General features: G+C 41.8%; 3 protein-coding genes and 1 long non-coding RNA gene across 7 annotated transcripts; 2 read left to right on the plus strand and 2 right to left on the minus strand.

Annotated features, from left to right (window-relative positions):
- Positions 1–1,853: 1,853 nt before the first annotated feature.
- LOC135512634 (ubiquitin-conjugating enzyme E2 variant 2) lies at positions 1,854–5,095 on the minus strand. Of its 2 annotated transcripts, none has more exons than XM_064934862.1 (4): positions 4,833–5,095; positions 3,309–3,478; positions 2,864–2,989; positions 1,854–2,710 (listed from the first exon to the last, which is right to left on the minus strand). In XM_064934862.1, exons 1-4 carry the CDS (start codon positions 4,885–4,887, stop codon positions 2,564–2,566), a joined length of 498 nt encoding a protein of 165 aa, XP_064790934.1. In that variant the 5' UTR covers positions 4,888–5,095; the 3' UTR covers positions 1,854–2,563. The 2 variants fall into 2 exon arrangements, with proteins under 2 accessions (XP_064790934.1, XP_064790943.1); XM_064934871.1 differs by having other exon boundaries at positions 3,330–3,478; positions 4,833–5,092.
- On the plus strand, positions 3,842–8,999 carry LOC135512645 (uncharacterized). The gene is made up of 2 exons (XR_010451440.1): positions 3,842–4,147; positions 8,565–8,999. It is a non-coding gene; the product is annotated as an uncharacterized LOC135512645 (long non-coding RNA).
- On the minus strand, positions 5,398–15,723 carry LOC135512616 (DNA replication licensing factor mcm4). 3 transcript variants are annotated; one of them, XM_064934832.1, is made up of 17 exons: positions 15,631–15,723; positions 14,958–15,064; positions 14,715–14,870; positions 14,183–14,346; positions 13,956–14,057; positions 13,723–13,818; positions 13,478–13,573; positions 13,080–13,218; positions 11,085–11,305; positions 9,815–9,935; positions 8,540–8,799; positions 7,802–8,167; positions 7,432–7,559; positions 6,800–7,007; positions 6,241–6,469; positions 5,849–5,982; positions 5,398–5,693 (listed from the first exon to the last, which is right to left on the minus strand). In XM_064934832.1, exons 2-17 carry the CDS (start codon positions 15,019–15,021, stop codon positions 5,601–5,603), a joined length of 2,577 nt encoding a protein of 858 aa, XP_064790904.1. In that variant the 5' UTR covers positions 15,022–15,064; positions 15,631–15,723; the 3' UTR covers positions 5,398–5,600. The 3 variants fall into 3 exon arrangements, with proteins under 3 accessions (XP_064790904.1, XP_064790912.1, XP_064790920.1); XM_064934840.1 differs by having other exon boundaries at positions 14,958–15,052; positions 15,631–15,716; XM_064934848.1 differs by having other exon boundaries at positions 14,958–15,039; positions 15,631–15,679.
- Positions 15,724–17,109: 1,386 nt separating this feature from the next.
- Positions 17,110–18,652, plus strand: LOC135512649 (CCAAT/enhancer-binding protein delta-like). Its single transcript, XM_064934891.1, has one exon. It carries the CDS (start codon positions 17,361–17,363, stop codon positions 18,282–18,284), a length of 924 nt encoding a protein of 307 aa, XP_064790963.1. The 5' UTR covers positions 17,110–17,360; the 3' UTR covers positions 18,285–18,652.
- Positions 18,653–18,684: the final 32 nt, after the last annotated feature.

Raw genomic sequence — 18,684 nt, forward strand, 5'->3', positions numbered from 1 at the left:
AAGAATCAAGGAAAGATCATTGAGATTCAGTCCATCAGGGAGAAGAGATCCTCCACCAGGTCTTCCCAAAGCACCTTTTCAAAGCTGGTTTCTTCCCAGCATCACCACAAATGAACAGACAAATGATAAGTTGTACAGTAGTGACTCCATGATGTGTAAATCACACCAAAATATGGACTCAAGACATTGGTGACATTTTTCCTGTGTACTCCTCCAGTAGATATTTCCTTTGTATATTTAGGTTGCTATAATGAGTTAATATGCTGTTAGTGAGATGACCATGCTGGTTTATAGTTCAACACCAGTGTTATTTACAGTAAAGGAAATATTCAGGAATGGGATATTTCTTTGTTTTCTTCCTCATCTTTTGGGATTTTTTTCTGCTGAGAATATATATCCATTGTTTATGTAAACCTATCATCTTAAGTTGGGATCTATAAACAAATACAGCAGAGAGAATGCATGAATACATTTAACAAAGGAAATGTTTGTGGTTATGCTGACATTGAGCTCTCCCATACTGAGGTTATGTGGTGTGTGTGTACACTACGTGTATGTGTGTGTGATGTCCAGTCCACAACGATATGGGCGGTCTACCCTGCAGTGAATGTGATGCTCAGCCACAAGACAGTCAAGCTGCTCTCAGTCAGGCCACTGCAGTGGGGGAGATTTATGTGGTCAGGTCATGTGGAGGACTGGCACGGTGGACTTGCAGTCACTAACCATTACAGTCACCCCCGAGTCTAACGTCACACAATCCTCTGTAACATGAAAGCTGTACTGTACTGATACTGACCCTCTCCTGCAATCCAGAGTTCTGACAGACAGTATAGGAAAAAGGTGTTAAATAACTCTCCAAAATCATGAATTTATCAGTATTGTTAATCAGAATGTATTGCCTTTAACACATACAGCTCATAACTGTATGAAGAAGAAAAGGGGGCTCGTAAAAACTCAAGCTAACGGATAGTGTTATAATTATCTGCTAATACAATAACTTGACGATAGCTTGGCAAATGGCTATTATACACTATCCAAATGGCCTGACATCCCCCTTGTAATTGTTTAGGTGCCAATTGCTCGTGGTTAATCCCCGAACCCCATTTAAAGCATGAAAGCAAATGTCTTAAGGCTAACAAGTGACAAACCATTATATAAAGCATTCTATACAGCATCACAAATGGAGATAAAAAGCTAGAAAATATATTGCTGATCTATGAGAATTGTTGAGAGTCCAAGGCATTATTCAGAATGTATTCAATATACAGTGGGACAAAAAAGTATTTAGTCAGCCACCAATTGTGCAAGTTCTCCAACTTAAAAAGATGAGAGGCCTGTAATTTTCATCATAGATACACTTCAACTATGACAGACAAAATGAGAAAAAAGGGAGGGAGTAGAAAGTCTGTGCTGCCCAGCAACAGCCCCAAAACATCACTGCTCTAGAGGAGATCTGCATGGTGGAATGGACCAAAATACCAGCAACAGTGTGTGAAAACCTTGTGAAGACTCGTTTGACCTCTGTCATTGCCAACAAAGGGTATATAACAAAGTATTGAGATAAACTTTTGTTATTGACCAAATACTTATTTTCCACCATAATTTGCAAATAAATTCATTAAAAATCCTACAATGTGATTTTCTGGATTTTTTCTCACATTTTGTCTGTCATAGTTGAAGTGTACCTATGATGAAAATTATAGGCCTCTCATCTTTTTAAGTGAAAGAACTTGCACAATTGGTGGGTGACTAAATACTTTTTTGCCCCACTGTAACTGCTGCTGTATAATCTTCATCTTCCACAGATATTTCATTGTAGATTGAGTAAAAAGAAATCCAGTTTGCAACATACAGTATTTCTCAAGACAGTGATTTTAATGTCAGAGAAATCGCAATGTCATAAACTTGTAATTTTCTCTAGAAGTTAAATACATGGGGTATTTTTTTCAGAACAGGCTTGAACATACGTTACAATTCAAAGAGCTGCAGAACAGAAACATTATTGGAATCGTGTCAAATACAGATATACTTTTTTAAATCCTTCAAAACTTGTGACACTACTTCTGGCCTAAAGCCATATTTTAATCTTCATCTGCATGATATGTCAACATACCTCCTACATTTTACTAAATTACAACTTAAATGTAGCTTTTGGTCAACTATTTATTTGTTAAAGCATGCCATCATACACACATTTCAATTATTTATTTTAGTCACCTGCCATTCGAAACATAAATTGTTTGACTTGGGTATACACTTGGTGCCATTCTTCTCTTGTAAAGCCAACTTGATACATCTCACGATCATAAAGTGAATGGTCACACTAACTTCAATAGAAGAGAAATAACTGTGTACACTTGTGGTCTTAAAAACGTAATTTCACTCGCAGTGGGGACGTTCTAGAATGACCATAGGCTAACTAAAAGAAATGTCCAATCTTGCTTAGTCTAAATTCTTAAAATAGTGGAGTGAGAATCATCACGATTGTGATGGCTTACGCAATCATTTCAAGGAGAATACGGTTTAAGACAATAGGGGTCAAAAGTAAACAATCCATGAACAGTTAATTACTGTAGGTTTGTCCTTCTGGTGGTTGTGGAAGCTTCATATTCTCTTTGGACATCATTAGACGCCTTAACTCTTGAAGAACAACTTTAATGCTATAAGAGGTTTGCCATTTAGATAGAATTGGTATGCTACGTGTATCCACCTGAGAGAGAGAGGAGAGGCAAATTAGTGATCATCCTTTGATGAGCACTAGCCACTGAGTTTACCAAAAACACATGTACATTAATAATTATATATTCATATTTAGACCTGTTTCATTTGTAAGGGCAAAAAATGTAAATGTGATGTTACTTACCATCCCATTGGAATTATTTATGCCATTCATGCTAACTTTTGTTACAAATCTAACAATTGGAGGTGATTCAGGATATTTAGGACCACATTCCACTTTCAGACTGTATATCCTGTTCTCATAATTAGTCTGGAAAACAAAACACAGAAACAAACATTGCTTGGTCCGGGTAATGGTGATGAGCTATGCTCATTACTGTGCCTGTCTTGACTTACTGTGTTTTTTTTCTTAAAGCATTTTCAACAACAACATTTTGCCAAAGCGTGGTCTTAGAACACACAACTATTACTTTTCCACTTCCTAGTGGAAATGGCACGGTGATGTGCTTATGTTACAGAGGTCGTTTGGTAATCAAACCTCGAGTGCGGTGTAACCTTGCCTGAGACTTTTGTTACTTTAGCTCAGCTGGCTAACACAGTCATGTGACGCGCAGATGTCTCTTACTTACTCCTGCTGCGGTCACACTTACTCGTGCAGGTCCGATGATCATGCCTGTCCACCGTGTTAGCGTCATATCTTCATCATCTTCAAGGCCCCAGCTGACTGTCCCATCTCCAACACCTTTCTGACCCTCTTCAAGCTCTTCCAACAAGCGAAAATTACGTGGAACTTTAACTCCTGGAATAAAAACAAGACAAGATTTTAAAAACTAGAAGAGGCAATCCTGGGGAGGGTTTGTCCATGCTACCCTCAACTGTTCATGCCACACAATACCATATCAAACTGCTCACGCAAGTGAAATGCAACAAATTCTTAGAACTTGCTATTTGCTTGTGGCTGAAAACAGGCAACCAACTGTCACTATCCCTTGTGCTGTATGTCACTGGAATTAATACTTACTTCTTATGGGTGATGTCAATGCAGGGTACCATTTCAACTGTACACTGATGGTAAAACATCAGTCTGACCTGGCATGAGCTTCCCTATTTGACCCCATGAAAGTTAATAATTAAGAGATCATCCTAACAGTCATGAACCTTATCTATATGTAGCCTATTGAACACTGGATAATTAGTGATGATGGCCTGGACTAACCTCATCCTACATGAATCCAGGGGGAATGATGAGATACAAAGATGCATATGTGCGATTTTGAGTGGGTGTTGTGTTCTGGATCATTCTGTATGCCAGGGTGGAACCAGAGATATGGAACCCTCGTGCTTGGCTATGAAACTTATAGAATGCAGCCGTCATGATTCCTCAAAATCCACCAGCGCAATATCAGACCTGACATGGGCCAACTTCCTTTATTCTTACAGCTGCAATACAAACAGCGAACTGAGAAAGGTAATGTATTAATAAAAATGGTTGCATAGTAAATGTGTGATATGACGTTTCCTTCAATTAATACGAAATTTTGGTCTGGCATGCATAATAAACTGCAGCAACTTCACGCTCCACGGCTAGTATATACAAATCCAGTTAGCTACCAAATACAACAGTTGCACGAGCGCTAAACCAGCTTCCTCTCCTTGCTGCATGTGAGTTGCTAGCGAACTATTAAGAAAACCAGTGGTCTCTTCTAAAATGATGCAAGTTCTGTTTGCTACTAACTAGCGAGCTTATTGTAAAAATCTGCAACTTTATAACCAAAGTTAGCAAAGCACCCAAGCTAGCTACCTAACGAACTACTGTACTAGCTAAACGTAAATATATTCTACTGGTGGTAGGCTAACTAAATTATCCTAATCCCATCAAATATTTATGCCAGTTTGTGGCCAACTTTGTATAGATAATGAAAATATACACATAACATTCTGGTTTGGCTAAATTAGAGTAGTGAATACACCACTGAATTTTGCTAACTAGCGAACGTTAGCCGCCACTCGATTGCTGGCTATCATGCTGCAAGCATTTGACCCCAGGTTTATCTTCTAAACATTGTTTTCGCGTAAACAGCATGATATGTTCTATGACTCCAATTATATAATATTTAAATCTCTACATATTTCCCAAAGTGAAGCAGACAAACCTGAAGAGGCCGCCATCTTCTTCAGCCAAATCCAGAAGCACACAAAAAGTGCCATAAACGAGGGGTGTGTCAGGTTAGGTGTCTGCAGAAAACTCTCCCACCGGTTCCTTCCTCGTATTCGACTATACACTACTAGATTCTGGACAATATTCTAAGATGCATGTGGCTAACAAGGTGGTCAATAGCAGGAGGTGCGCATCACACAGCTACAAAATAAGCTTAAGAATAATGCTGAGTATATACACAGGACCTCAGCTGATACAGCCAGAAGAGGATGGACCACTCAAGACTAAATTTAGGGAGTTTTTGCTTGCTCTTTTTGGTCTATGCCGGGTAACTAACACCCGACTGCAGAGAAAGGTCTTTATAAAATAATATACAGTATTCCAAAGTGCAAACTACCGGTCACCATGGCACACCCTGTCAGAGTTGTGCATTGTAGCACTGGCATGTTTGTCATCAGCATTTGTCCTTGATTAGCATGAGTAAAACTGAGTCACCCTTCTCTGTTGGTCCAATGTTCATTGAAATATTATAGACAAATCAAAAATAAAAGCAAACCTCAAAACATACAAAAGCATTTATTTATTGCGCACCATAATAACATCCGAGACACCAAGCACTACCAGGAATCAAAGCATACAAAGCTAGCCATCATCATGGTCAAACATTCTTTACACACCAGTACTCAGTAGAGAGAAAGCTGTTGCTACAGGGAAATACATGTGAATTCAATGACTGTACAAGGAAAGAAGGTGATGTATTTCTTTACAGCAGGCGAACAGTCTTTCCAGTGACGGTCAGATAGTCTTCATCTGCCAAGGCGCGCAGAGCCTCTTCAAACATGTCCTTCGTTATTGCCTGAACAAAAATAATAATTGGGTCAGATATACACCATATTCAGAATAAAGATGTATTTTAATTGGATGGCAGGCATATCTAAATATAGTTTAAAGGTTTTCCTGTATAGTTAGTTCTCATCAATGGGAAAAGCAGAGCTGGTAGGTACTACTTACGGCTTCAGACTGTCCTCTGAGGTCATCAAACAGCTGCTGGTATTTCATTGCAGGGGTCTTTCCCCTGGACTGGATCATTTTTTTCAGAGCCTGGGCCACTTCCTCCTTACGCTTACGGGCCGTGGCACTCATTCCTGGGTTGAGTAAAAACAAGACAGGTTAATACTTGCTCCACAATACACATTTTTTAAGATACTGACTAAGGTTGGGTTTGCACAGTCAACCAATTCTAAACAAACATGGCAGACAGGAATTCGCAGAGCGAAGTGCTTTCATCTGAAGATAGCTAGGTGAGACAACATCACAAATCGTATCAAGTCAATGTTCCCTTAAAGTATTTCTCAGCAGCCAGTGCTAGTGGAAAGTGTTGTTTAAGACAAAGGCTTCCATACCAGTTGTGAGAATGGAGATGTCTACGAAGCCAGTCCTGGGGTCTGTAGCAGACTGCTTGAGGGCCTCACGGTGTAGTCTCTTGGCCTCCTCCACGTCGACCGTCTCCACCTTGTCAGAGAAGCGCACCTTGGCATGGGCCTCGGCCAGTCGGATCAGAGACTCCAGCTGCCTGGGGTAGGCAGACACCATCCCCCGCCCGCTGCCGATCTTCCTCATGTCCACATAGGCCTGGGAGAGAAAGATACCCATAGTCAATACAATTTCTTTATAAAGCCTTTTCACACTTGAATGCTCTCGCATGATATTTTAGTGCAATGTTTTGACCAGAACGTCTTTGTCTGGCATAAACCTGGAACCAGCACTTCCACACAACCCGGGGCCAGAATCAAATATTTTCCTCCAGCAGCCAGTGGATGGATGACATTTGTTTACTAGCCAGTCACTGAATACTTTTTTTTACCCGTATTTATCTGGTGGCATGGTGCTAATGGCAGGCCCTGAAGTTACATCTACATCACAACCACTTTCAATTTGGAGCATTTTATTTAAATATCGTACTTCAATGAGTGCCTGGCTGGCTTCTTCGTTCAGTCTGGGGTTGATGTAAGTGCGAGCGTATGCAATGTAGTCCTTCAGCACTGCCATGTCCAGGAACTCTTCCTCGATCTGCTCCTCGCTCTGGTAGTAGAGCGCAACCAGGTGGTGAGCCAGGCGGCGGTCATACGCCTCGTCTTGAGGATCCAGCATCAGGAAGATCAGATCAAATCTGTAGGGAAGAAAATGGCATTTTGATTTGTTTGTGTGTATATAGATATCTATATATGAATGATATTTAATAGCTAACATACTTCAACCTTATTTACAACAGTTCATAAGAGTGTTGAGCCAGTAACCGAAAGGTCGCCAGTTTGAATCCCTGAGCAGACTAAGTGAAAAGTATGTTGTTGGGCCCTTGAGCAAAGCACTTAACCCTAATTGCTCCTGTAAGTCGCTGTGGATAAGAGCATCTGCTAAATTACTAAAATGTAAATTATATACATGTTGTGAGTGCAATATTTATCTATGCCAACAAGGCTCAGTTGTTTTAGGTTCAGTGGCCGCCAGTGAAGCGACCCAAATAGGATATTATTAACAATCAGCACCATATATCAACAGTGTTCAGGGCTGTTAAGCTATCAGGTAATATTTACCTTGACAGCAGTGTGTGAGGGAGCTGGATGTTCTCGATGGTGGTCTTCTTGGGGTTCCACTGAGACTCCACGGGATTGGCTGCTGCCAGGACAGAGGTGCGAGCATTGAGCTGGCAAATAATTCCAGCCTGCACAAAGAGAAGAGCTTAGTGAGAAACTACCCTGTCGTTCACTGTTACTAACAATCTATCAAAACAGAAACAAATCAGAATGCTTCTACAGTAGTAAAACTATTTAATCATTCTGTTAGCAACACCACATTCAAAACACAAATTTAACATTTCTCAGAAGTGCACTGGTCATTAGGACTAGTCCTGAGCATTGCGCTGAAACTTCAGTCTCAACTTGTTTTGTCCTTCTCTAAACCCACCTTGGCAATGGAGAGAGTCTGCTGCTCCATGACCTCATGCAGCACAGAGCGTGTGCTGTCGCTCATCTTGTCAAACTCATCAATACAGCATATCCCGTTATCACTGAGCACCAGGGCTCCGGTCTGCAGTACAAGCTGCTTGGTCTCTGGGTCCTTCATCACGTAAGCTGTGAGGCCCACAGCACTGGAGCCCTTCCCAGACGTGTACTGACCGCGGGGCACCAGGTTGAACACATACTGCAGCAGCTGGGACTTGGAGGTACCGGGGTCTCCACAGAGCAGGATGTTTACCTCGGCACGGAAGTTACCGCGGCCTGTCTGGCTGAAGTCTTTACGGGTGCCCCCGAACAGCTGGAGAAGAATACCCTGTGGAAGAGAAAGTTTGTCCTGGTCATGACTTTAATTAAAATCTGAACGCAGCCAAAAATCTAACAATTGCTGCAGTAAAATGCCTGGGAAAAGAATGACAAACTTTATAGTACTGTTCATAGATGTTGCATAAAAGCAAAATCCACTAATATGAAAGACTGCAGTTACACATCCCTGGCAGCAGAGGACGCCACACTGCTATGGTCATCTGATCGATGGGACAGTTGTCCTGTGGCGAGTTTCCCAAAAGCATTGTCGCACAACGTCTTATAACCACAGCAAGCAATGTAGAAAATATGATCTTAGAGCTGCAATGTTGCTTCTGGGAAACTCATCCTTGACTGATAGTTGATAACCATCCCCACTGACCTTCTTGATATCCTCTTGTTCGTAGATGCTGGGGGCCAGGGCGGAGGAAAGACGCTCATACACGTCTGGTTTGGCGGCCAGCTCCTTCAGTGTCTGGACGCGCTCCTCAGTGAAAAGCTTCTGGTCTGAATCCTCATCCAGCCCGTGAAGGCGCTTCTCGTCCGTCTTACGGAAGTGGATGACGTCGATGTGGGTCTTGTACACCGACTTCACGGTGCTCTGGCGAGGGTTCTCACGCATAGGAACCGCTCTGTAGATACCTGTTGTGGAGATGAGTTTAGTAATGACGATAGTCATTTTTTGTTTACCATCAAATGTCACGTTACAGTGATGTACTCGCATCCTGACATCAAAAAGCTCTGCAGAAGGATAGCTAACACTGTTGGGAGTCTCATAAATCTTGACAAACTGAGTGAGTGATCACCATAAAAATAAAAAACACACAAGGCTGATGGCTATAGTCATGTTCAACAAGTATATTATTCTTCTGGTTTTATCAAGCTCTAGTTGGGATATATTACCCTGCCTCGCTGGCTTGCTAGGTAATCAATCCTCTGATGACATTTGCAATATTGTAGATGATACCCATTTGATTACGTGTTTGTTTAACTTGCACAAGCTGCATTTTATGTTGCATGTGATCATATCCACTGCTGGGTAAACAAAGAGGTTTCTGATGAACTGTGAGCGCAACTTTTCATGACAAAGACAGAAAATGGGTCTATAGGACCAAACTGCAGTAAGTCACAGCAGCAGTATGCATGACTAGCCAATAGCTTTACCTGACACGTGACTGGACCAGGAAAACTAGGCCCATGGTTATAGGCTTTAAAGGGCAATCTGCAGTTGAATCAATAAAGTAGGCACCCCACCTCTTTTTTGTTGTTGTTTTTTTAAGCTGAGGGATGGGCTTAGAGAAATGTAACCATCCAAGATATCAAAATTATAGCTTTAAGCATATTGAGGTTTTACAGTGTATACAAAGATTAAAGTAAAACAAGCTTATATTTTGGTTTCTGGCAGTTAAACTAAGCTCATGAGGCACTTAAGTTATATTCCTCAATAATCAATAAGTATATATAATTAATTTACAATCAGAAAAATTGGTGTAGCAACTGCGGATTGCCCCTTTAACTAGAGCAGAGTCTTTCTTGGTCAGATCACATGGAAAGTTAAAACTCTTAGCCCTTCATAGCCTGTGTGACCATATCACCAACAGCAAAGCTATACAGCCATCGGTTCACAGCTATTTCTTTTGGGGGTCAAACAGCTCACCAGTGATGTTGATGCGGTCTCCTGGTTGTACTTTGTCGACCAGGTCGTTGTGAGCGTACACTATGGTGGTGTGAGGGGTCTGCCCAGCAGGCATGTCATCAGGAGACTCCTGAACTTTGATCTGAAAAGAGAGAGGAGAAAATTAATCAGTGAGAAATAAAAGGCGCTCTGCTTTAGTTGTGGCTGGGAATACACTAGTATTGTATTTGTGAACAAACCCAGGAAGATAAGCTCTAATGGGTAACAACCATTATCTCATCAGTTCTGTTCAGCAGCATGAAAGAAAAGTATATCTTCCATTGAAAGTAAGCATACTGTCGTACAGTATAAAGTCATCCCCTCTCCTTGGTAGAGGGAGGTTTTCAAGGATCCACCTGAATACCTGAGATCCGAGCGGGTCCGGATCCAGAATTCAAAATAATGTCAACGGTCTGGGTTGGATCTGATTGTCACGGGTATGTGTAACTTTAACTTAGCTGCAGTAGAGAGAGAAATTGTTGCATGTGAACCATTTACATTTATGCTGCTGCTCTTTTCATAATAGTGGTGCGTGTACCTTGTTGGACAATCATAAGTCAAAGCGGCAATATGCTACAAATCATGTCACGTGTCAAATACAACAGGTGTAGACCTTACTGTGAAATACTTACTTACAAGCCCTTAACCAACAATGCAGTTCAATAAATAGTGAAGAAAATATTAAATAAATGAAAGTTTAAAAAAAATAAAACAACAAGGCTATATACAGGGGGTGCTGGTACTGTGTCAATGTGCGGGGGTACATTTTACCTCCGTGTGGAAAAAGTTATGAGATATCTAATAAATGGAAGATGGAATTAAAATGACAGAATTCAAAGTGAAAAGGAAGTACAGGCTAACAGGCAGGCTGCTACTTAATATTTTGAATGGGGTGGTTTGCAATTGTGTAGGACAAGAAAACACATGCCTTGATTGACCAAGCTAGCTTAACTAGTTTCTCCTGGTTTGATGCAGTCAAGACAGGTACTACGTAATCATATTGGATGATAAATAACCTAGCTATGGGCAGATATTAGTCTACTGTAGCACGAGTCGGCTTGGTTGGTCGTCGTCTCTCCCACGTGTCACTTGCTCACACTCACAGTAGCCTACACACACAGCACGGCCCCTGGATCGACCAGGTCTATACGGAACGGCTCTAGTTGCAGATGGCGCAGTAGTTCATGTATTGGCGTCTTGTCCGATTATCAAAAACAACTACTAGTGCCTTCTTCCTCTCCCCATAGCTCACCATCTGTTTGTCGGAGAAGGCAGAGCGGTTATGGATGAGGGCCAGGCTGTGGGTGGTGTTGCAGTTGCGGCACACTGCAGGTTCTGCGATGCGGCCACGGTCCACCTCCACACGGGTAGTGTAGGCACACACCTGGCACTGGAAGAAGGCCTCCTGCATCTCTGGGATCAGCTGGGAGGTCCTGATCACCATGCCGCTGATGGTGATCATCTGATCAATGTCTGGGAGGAGAGCGACAGCGAGGCAAGATAGTTTTTAATACACACATTAAGCACCAGACCTGGGTTCAAATAGATATTTAGTCCCAAAAGTGCAAACCATTTAGCACTCTAGGACACATGATCAAGTGCTTGAAATTGAAAGAAAAACAAATACATGATTCAGTCTTCATATGATTGTGTAACAGATCTGCATGAATTTCTCAGGGAAGCTAGACATCCATAAAATGACATGGTCTAGGCCAGGGGTCTCCAACAGCTAGATCTTTTTTCCACATTGTTACATTACAGTCTTAATCTAAAATTAAATAAATACTATTTTCTCTCTCATCAATCTACACACAATACCCCATAATGACAAAGCAAAACCAGGTATTTATACATTTTGGCAAATGTATAAAAATATAAAACTGAAATATCACATTTACATAAGTATTTCAGACCTTTAACGCAGTACTTTGTTGAAGCACCTTTGGCAGAGATTACAGCCTCGGGTCTTCTTGGGTATGACGCAACAAGCTTGGCACACCTGTATTTTGGGAGTTTATCCCATTCTTCTCTGCAGATCATCTCAAGCTCTTGTCAGGTTGGATGGGGAGCATCACTGCACAGCTATTTTCAAGTATCTCCAGAGATGTTTGATCAGGTTCAAGTTCGGGCTCTGGTTGGGTCACTCAAGAACATTCAGAGACTTGTCTCGAAGCCACTCCTGCGTTGTCTTGGTTGTGTGCTAAGGGTCGTTGTCCTGTTGGAAGGTGAACCTTCGCCCCAGTCTGAGGTCCTGAGTGCTCTGGCGCAGATTTTCATCAAGAATCTCTCGGTACTTTGCACCGTTCATCTTTCCCTCGATCCTGACAAGTCTCCCAGTCCCTGCCACTGAAAAAGATCCCCACAGCATGTCATGTGCCTTTTACTTAGGAGTGGCTTCCATCTGGCCACTCTACCATAAAGGGCTGATAGGTGGAGTGCTGCAGAGATTGTTGTCCTTCTGAAAGGTTCTCCCATTTCCACAGAGGACCATTGAGTTCTTGGTCACCTCCCTGACCAAGGCCCTTCTTCCCCGATTGCTCAGTTTGGCCGGGCGGCCAGCTCTAAAAACTGTCTTAGTGGTTCTAAACTTCTTCCATTTAACACAATGGAGGCCACTGTGTTCTTGGGGACCTTCAATGTTGCAGACATTTTTTGGTCCCCTTCCCCAGATCTGTGACTCGACACAATCCTGTCTCGGAGCTCTACAGACAAGTCCTTCAACCTCATGGCTTGGTTTTGCTTTGACATGCACTGTCAACTGTGGGACCTTATATAGACAGGTGTGTGTGCCTTTCCAAATCATGTCCAATCAATTGAATTTACTACAAGTGGACTCCAATCAAGTTGTAGAAACATCAAGGATGATCAATGGAAACTTGATGCACCTGAGCTCAATATCGAGTCTCATCGCAAAGGGCCTGAATACTTATGTACAGTGTTTATGCTCAGACCATCCATTGTCATTGTTTGTCTATGAATAATTCTAATATTAAGAGTAAAAAACAAGAAGAAAACATCCCAAACCAGGGAAAATATATATATATATATATATATATATATATATATATATATATAATTTGATAGGGCCCCTTAAAGTTGTTTATTACCATTATTTTACCAGCTATATTGACAGACTCAGCTATTGTACACCAGAGAAGAATGTGCCTATTTAAAAGTTATTTTTAAAAAGACTTTTTTGTAGCTCTCTAATTAAAAACGGTTGGAGACCCCTGGTCTAGACTATTACCTTCAGGGTTTAGGCTCCTCATGTTCCTGGTCTTCAGGGCGTTGTATGGCCGCACCTGGATCTGGTGTTCCAAGATGGAGTCTGGGAAACGCTCGAAGAACAGCTCGTTGACGGCCATGTCAAATGTAGGTATGACTTCCTGTGATATAGATTTAGGAGAAACATTATGAATCACCATTTATATTGGTATGCCCACATCATTAAACATAGTGTCTCTATGGGTAAGGCCCATGGTAATAAATGGCAGATGAATAATGAAAACCGCCTGTGCATGCTATCACAATTGGATTTAATACGGTCATACGGGAATTTGTTTTAAACTTTGCATTCATAGCTCACTATCCTCCATTAATATTAATGTGCAAGACCATCTGGCACATGTATGCATGTTTATTTACCTGGGGGTAGGAGATGAGCTGCCTATACAGGTCTGCATCAAAGGACTGCACATGGCTGCAGTTGACATTCAGCACAGGCTCACCAATCACACTGATCTAGAGGGACAACAGAAAAAGAAAATGAACATCACTGCAAAATGACAAGCAAAATGTTGCATTACTTTTCTCAAAAAAACCAAATACAAGATGAACTACAGGTAAATGGTTGATGACGGTTTTGGTGTCACACAGATGGGAGACCCTACCTCCTCCAGCTTCTGCATGTAGAGAGGCTCATTCAGGTCCAAACCAGCATTCTCATCCTCATTAGAAGTGGGGTCAATGAACCTCTGCAGGAATCTCTGTAGGAAAATTAACAATAGAAGCATTCAGATAACGAGCTTCTATCAATCTAAATAGATTTAACTAAACTTTTCTTTATCAATTACATTTTCATGATTTATTTTTCTACACCAATGAAGGCACACAATGTCCATACCTGAAACTTCTCCTTGCAAGTTCCCACATTGACATCAGTGCCCCAGATAACCAGCTTCTGTCCCGCTGCCTGCTCACTGGCTACTGCACCATCTGCACTTGGCTGGTGGAGTAGAAAATGTCCTAAAGTGTTAGAGATTTGCTAATGGTATCATTATATATCTATGTAGCATTAGCAGTTCTAGAATTCCTGACTATAATTCTCCATATAGGAGTTTCCCTACTCACTAGCTCTGTGTGGAGGTCCACCTGGGGGGCCTTCCTGGCAGAACCCAGGTCAGGGCGCTGTCTGACTGGGGTGCCACGCACACCACTGCGGGGGGTACCCTCCACCCTGGAGCTAGGAGTCCCGTACATCAGAGGGGAGCTCATGTCCACCTCACTGGGGAGAACTGGGGAGAAGAGGATAGGACATTGACATGACATTCAGAGTGATATCATAGGGTCAGCATCTCAGTTCTTTCAAGTACATTTCCAGATTATTTTTTTCAGTTGTTGCACAAATTATCTGGGCCCGTATCCACAAAGCATATCAGAGTAGGAGTGCTGATCTAGGATCTTTCCATATAAAACTGATCCTAGATCAGCACTCCTATTCTGAGACACTTTGCGGATAAGGGTCCAGATGTCAAAGCCTGGAGAAGTGTTTCCGTACCAGAAATGGCAATACAGCAGAAATAACATTTTTTTGTAACTGCAAAAAGGGCTCTCAAATAGCATCCTGCAGAATTCTGTGTGTCAATGGTGGTAAAGCAGTTACCTGAACGGCGTGGGCTGGAGAACAGAGAGGTGTCATGGACTGCAGGGCTGGCAATATCTGTAGCTGGAGATGTGGGCATGGCTGGCAGATCCCCGTTGGATGAGTCCTGACCTCGTCGCCGCTGGGAAGGAGGAGAGGCCAGGCCATCACTGCTGGCTACAGACAGAAAAAACACATATCCAAGTCAACAATCAACATAACTCTGTAAATATGACTCAGATAACCTGTTTCTGTATAACTTACGAGTGACTGGAATGTCATCCCTACTGCGCTTGCTTCCAACGGGAGTTGATGTTGGTGAAGACATCCTGAATGATCACAGGTCCTAGATATAAAATCTGGTAGAGTAGCTAAAACAGTCAAAAACAAAAGTGAAATACATGCATGCGTAATTTACTTTTACAAAAACATTATGCAACCAGCATGTAACATAGCTGAGTTGAGCTACAGTTAGATAATAATAACGCCAGACTAGTTGTTGGTACTTGCATCCCTTTGACATATGCATTGTTTCACTTTCATTGCACAACTAGCCAGCTAACTAACAACATTAGCTAGCTAGCTGAACAGTTGACTAGAAACTCCCGAAAAACTTGTAAACTAGAAAGAAATAATTTATTCTAAATACTAAACGAGCTACTTCCTCTAAATTAAGCCTCATCATCCTAATCATGTTGAATTAAATAACAATGGCTGGCATGTTCAAGACAACTGTAAACAGTAGCTAGCTAACGTTATAGCGTGCAAGACACTAATTTAGCCGAGGAAACCCAGTAGATTACTGAGTGACTTTACTTTAACTCCCAAACACATACAGGTCATCTGAATTCTCTTTAATAGCATACAATATTCAATACGAAATTACCCATATCGTTAATTTATCTTCTGATACCATAGAAATATCTTACAATCTTACCTTCTGTAGGATGTAGCTATGTCGTGCGGCTGCAATGAATTTGGCGCGAAATTGTGGTTGGCACGTCATATTCCCGGGAAACTTTGCACCAATAGCAAAGCAAAACTACTTGAGCGCTAACCATTAGCACTTGTACATCGAGGGGGTTCAGGTGTCAATGTCTTAGATCAGTAAATACGGTTGTTAACATTTTTCTTGAAGTACATTAATAATTGTTTTTGTTGTAGCCTTTAATTCTTATTTTCAGTACTAGACCCATTCTGTTCACTGCAATAACTGTGTGTGTACCTAAAATTGCTGGGTAATCACCCCTTCTGATTTCGTTTAGCCCTACATATATTCCACTCAGGGGCCATAGTGTCAATGTTTGCCAGTAGGTTGCATATGTGTCACTAGAAATGTCTGTGTGTTTTGAATATCATCCCTGGAAAAATACTGAATGCATATCCGTGGGAACACATCAAACATGCATAATTGCTCTTATTAGTAATGACTGCATTCCCTGCTATATAAAATAAATTCATAATAATTTCCAGGGTCATCATGGACATTGAATTTCATTCACGTAGATAACTGCGTATTTTGAACAGCAAAAGTTTAACACCAAATTTGTGATTCCAAATATACTGAACAAAAATATAAACGTAACATGCAACAATTCAATTATTTTGATGAGTTACAGTTCATATAAGGAAATCAATCAATTGAAATAAAATTATTAGGCCATAATCTATGGATTTCACATGACTGGGCAGGGGTGCAGCCATGGGTGGGTTTGGGAGAGCATAGGTCCACCCACTTGGAAACAAGGCCGACCCATTTTTCCCCCATTAAAGGGCTTTATTACAGACAGAAATACTCCTCAGTATGACCTCAAACCTCACTTGCCTGTTTACAGGTGATTGATGCCCGTCGACCCTTTTCAGTACACTACACACTGACGTCACGCGCGACTCTTGGCTGCAGTAAGAAAGCCATCTCCAAATGTTTTTTTTGTAAAATAATTATTTTGGATGCAGCAGTTGTTATCTGGAATGCTTGTGCTCATTGGCATAAACTGTAGCAAAAGTTAGCCAATGCGCCATTTTACTGGTTGAAGTGTTTTTTAAACATAAATGCAGTTGATTTGCGATTATGACACACACATTATATTAAGCAGGACATTCATATGTCCTGTGTGAAATGCACTCATAAACAACATGTAAATAGAGGCTTTTTTGCAGGCGTTCTATAAGAACTCCCCGTGTTCTGCCACCAATTTGCCCGCATCGCCCTCTTGCGGCAATGTTTGCAAATACAAAGGGGTCTATAAACTCTGGCTTGGTATACGCAGCATGAAATTATGCACTTGTGAATCAAACCACTCGTAGTAAAGAGGGTGGCGTAGTAAAAGAGGCGACCACGTGATTCAAACTCAACTCTACTGGCTTGTCAAAGGGGGAGTTAAACCTTTGACGTAAGCAGGGGAAAGTACAAAATACACTCCGCGAAATACAGACGCCTCAGAGAAGTTAGAAACAGGTCATAACCTACAGTGACTATGCAGCCACTATTTTAGGATAAACCTAAACACCACTTGAAAGAAGCAACGGGGTGGAAAATAAAAAAGAAGCTCCATTAATACAGAGTGAGCGTGATACATTGTTGCATTGTATCAAGCTTGTTCCAACTACTTGACTACTAACGAAATATATTGACGTCCGATCCCACGAGGGCAGAAAGCAGAGTTCATGTGCGACATATACAGCCTGGATTCTCAGTGCGTATCTTCACAATGCAACATGAGTTGGGCGGTGGAGCCTATCAACTTCTACGACAATAAACTGAGCAGCGGTCTCCAGGGGGTCTGTAAACCCGGTAGAGGTGATCATGGCACGGCCGAGGAAAACACCATGGCCGAGTTAAGTACAGCCCCTGCAATGTACGACGACGAGAGTGCCATCGACTTCAGCTCCTACATCGAGTCGATGACAGCAGTGCCACACCTGGAACTCTGCAACGATGAACTTTTCCTTGACTTATTCAACACTGTGAAGCAAGAAAAGACCGACTTATGCATGTCCGCCTCGACAACATCGTCCAGCAACATGCAACATATGTCAAGTTGTTCAACCAACGCATACGCATTTGGAAGCCAAAAAGAGTTCGAGAGGAAACTCAAGGGGGGATTTGACAAGGGGGCCTTCAGCGCACCGGTCAAGCAGGAATCGGACTGGAGCGACAGTGACATGTCCTCGTCGTTACCTTCACAGATAGAAACCTGCGAAAAGACCTCCGTGAGCCGTCTCATGGGACAACCAACTCCGCCAACAACCCCAGAGCCCATCTCAAGCCACTCCAGTGTCAGCTCAACCCAGTCCTCTCCCCGGAAGGTCGGCAAGGACAGAGGGAAAAATAATGTTGACAGGTACAGTCATGAGTACCGCCAGAGACGCGAGAGGAATAACGTTGCGGTGAGGAAAAGCAGGGACAAGGCAAAGCAACGCAACGTGGAAATGCAGCAAAATATGCTTGAACTGGGTTCAGAGAATGACAGATTACACAAAACCATCGATCAGCTAAATCGTGAGCTCACTGGGCTGAGGGATTTCTTCAAGCAGCTTCCCAATCACAATTCCTCGTTTGTGGGGACCACGGGTGGGGACATCCGGTGACAAATTGTCACTTTCTAATGAACTGAACTGAGCTTTTGAAATACATACCTCAACAGACTTTTATTACCATCTGTGTAACAGATGCATTACAAAAAGCGTACATTTATGGCACTGGAAATGTACTGGAAACCGGAGGCCTACTCCCATATTGCTGCCATAATCGTTTTTGGGAAAAATGTTTTTGTATATTAAATTATTTTACCGCTTCATTTACATATTGTTATACCAGATATGATACATGTTTTTATAATTCCAAACTTTGTATAAGAGTTTTGTATATAGTTTGAGTTTTTGTATATAGTTTGTATAAAAAACTTGAAATATTTGTCTATGGAATCTCTAATAAAAGTGCTGAAAAGTCATACAAATCATGGTCTATGTGTGTGTGTTTGAGATGCAT

The sequence above is a fragment of the Oncorhynchus masou genome, chromosome 3 (assembly GCF_036934945.1).
Source record: "Oncorhynchus masou masou isolate Uvic2021 chromosome 3, UVic_Omas_1.1, whole genome shotgun sequence".
NCBI classification, from domain to species: Eukaryota; Metazoa; Chordata; class Actinopteri; order Salmoniformes; family Salmonidae; genus Oncorhynchus; species Oncorhynchus masou.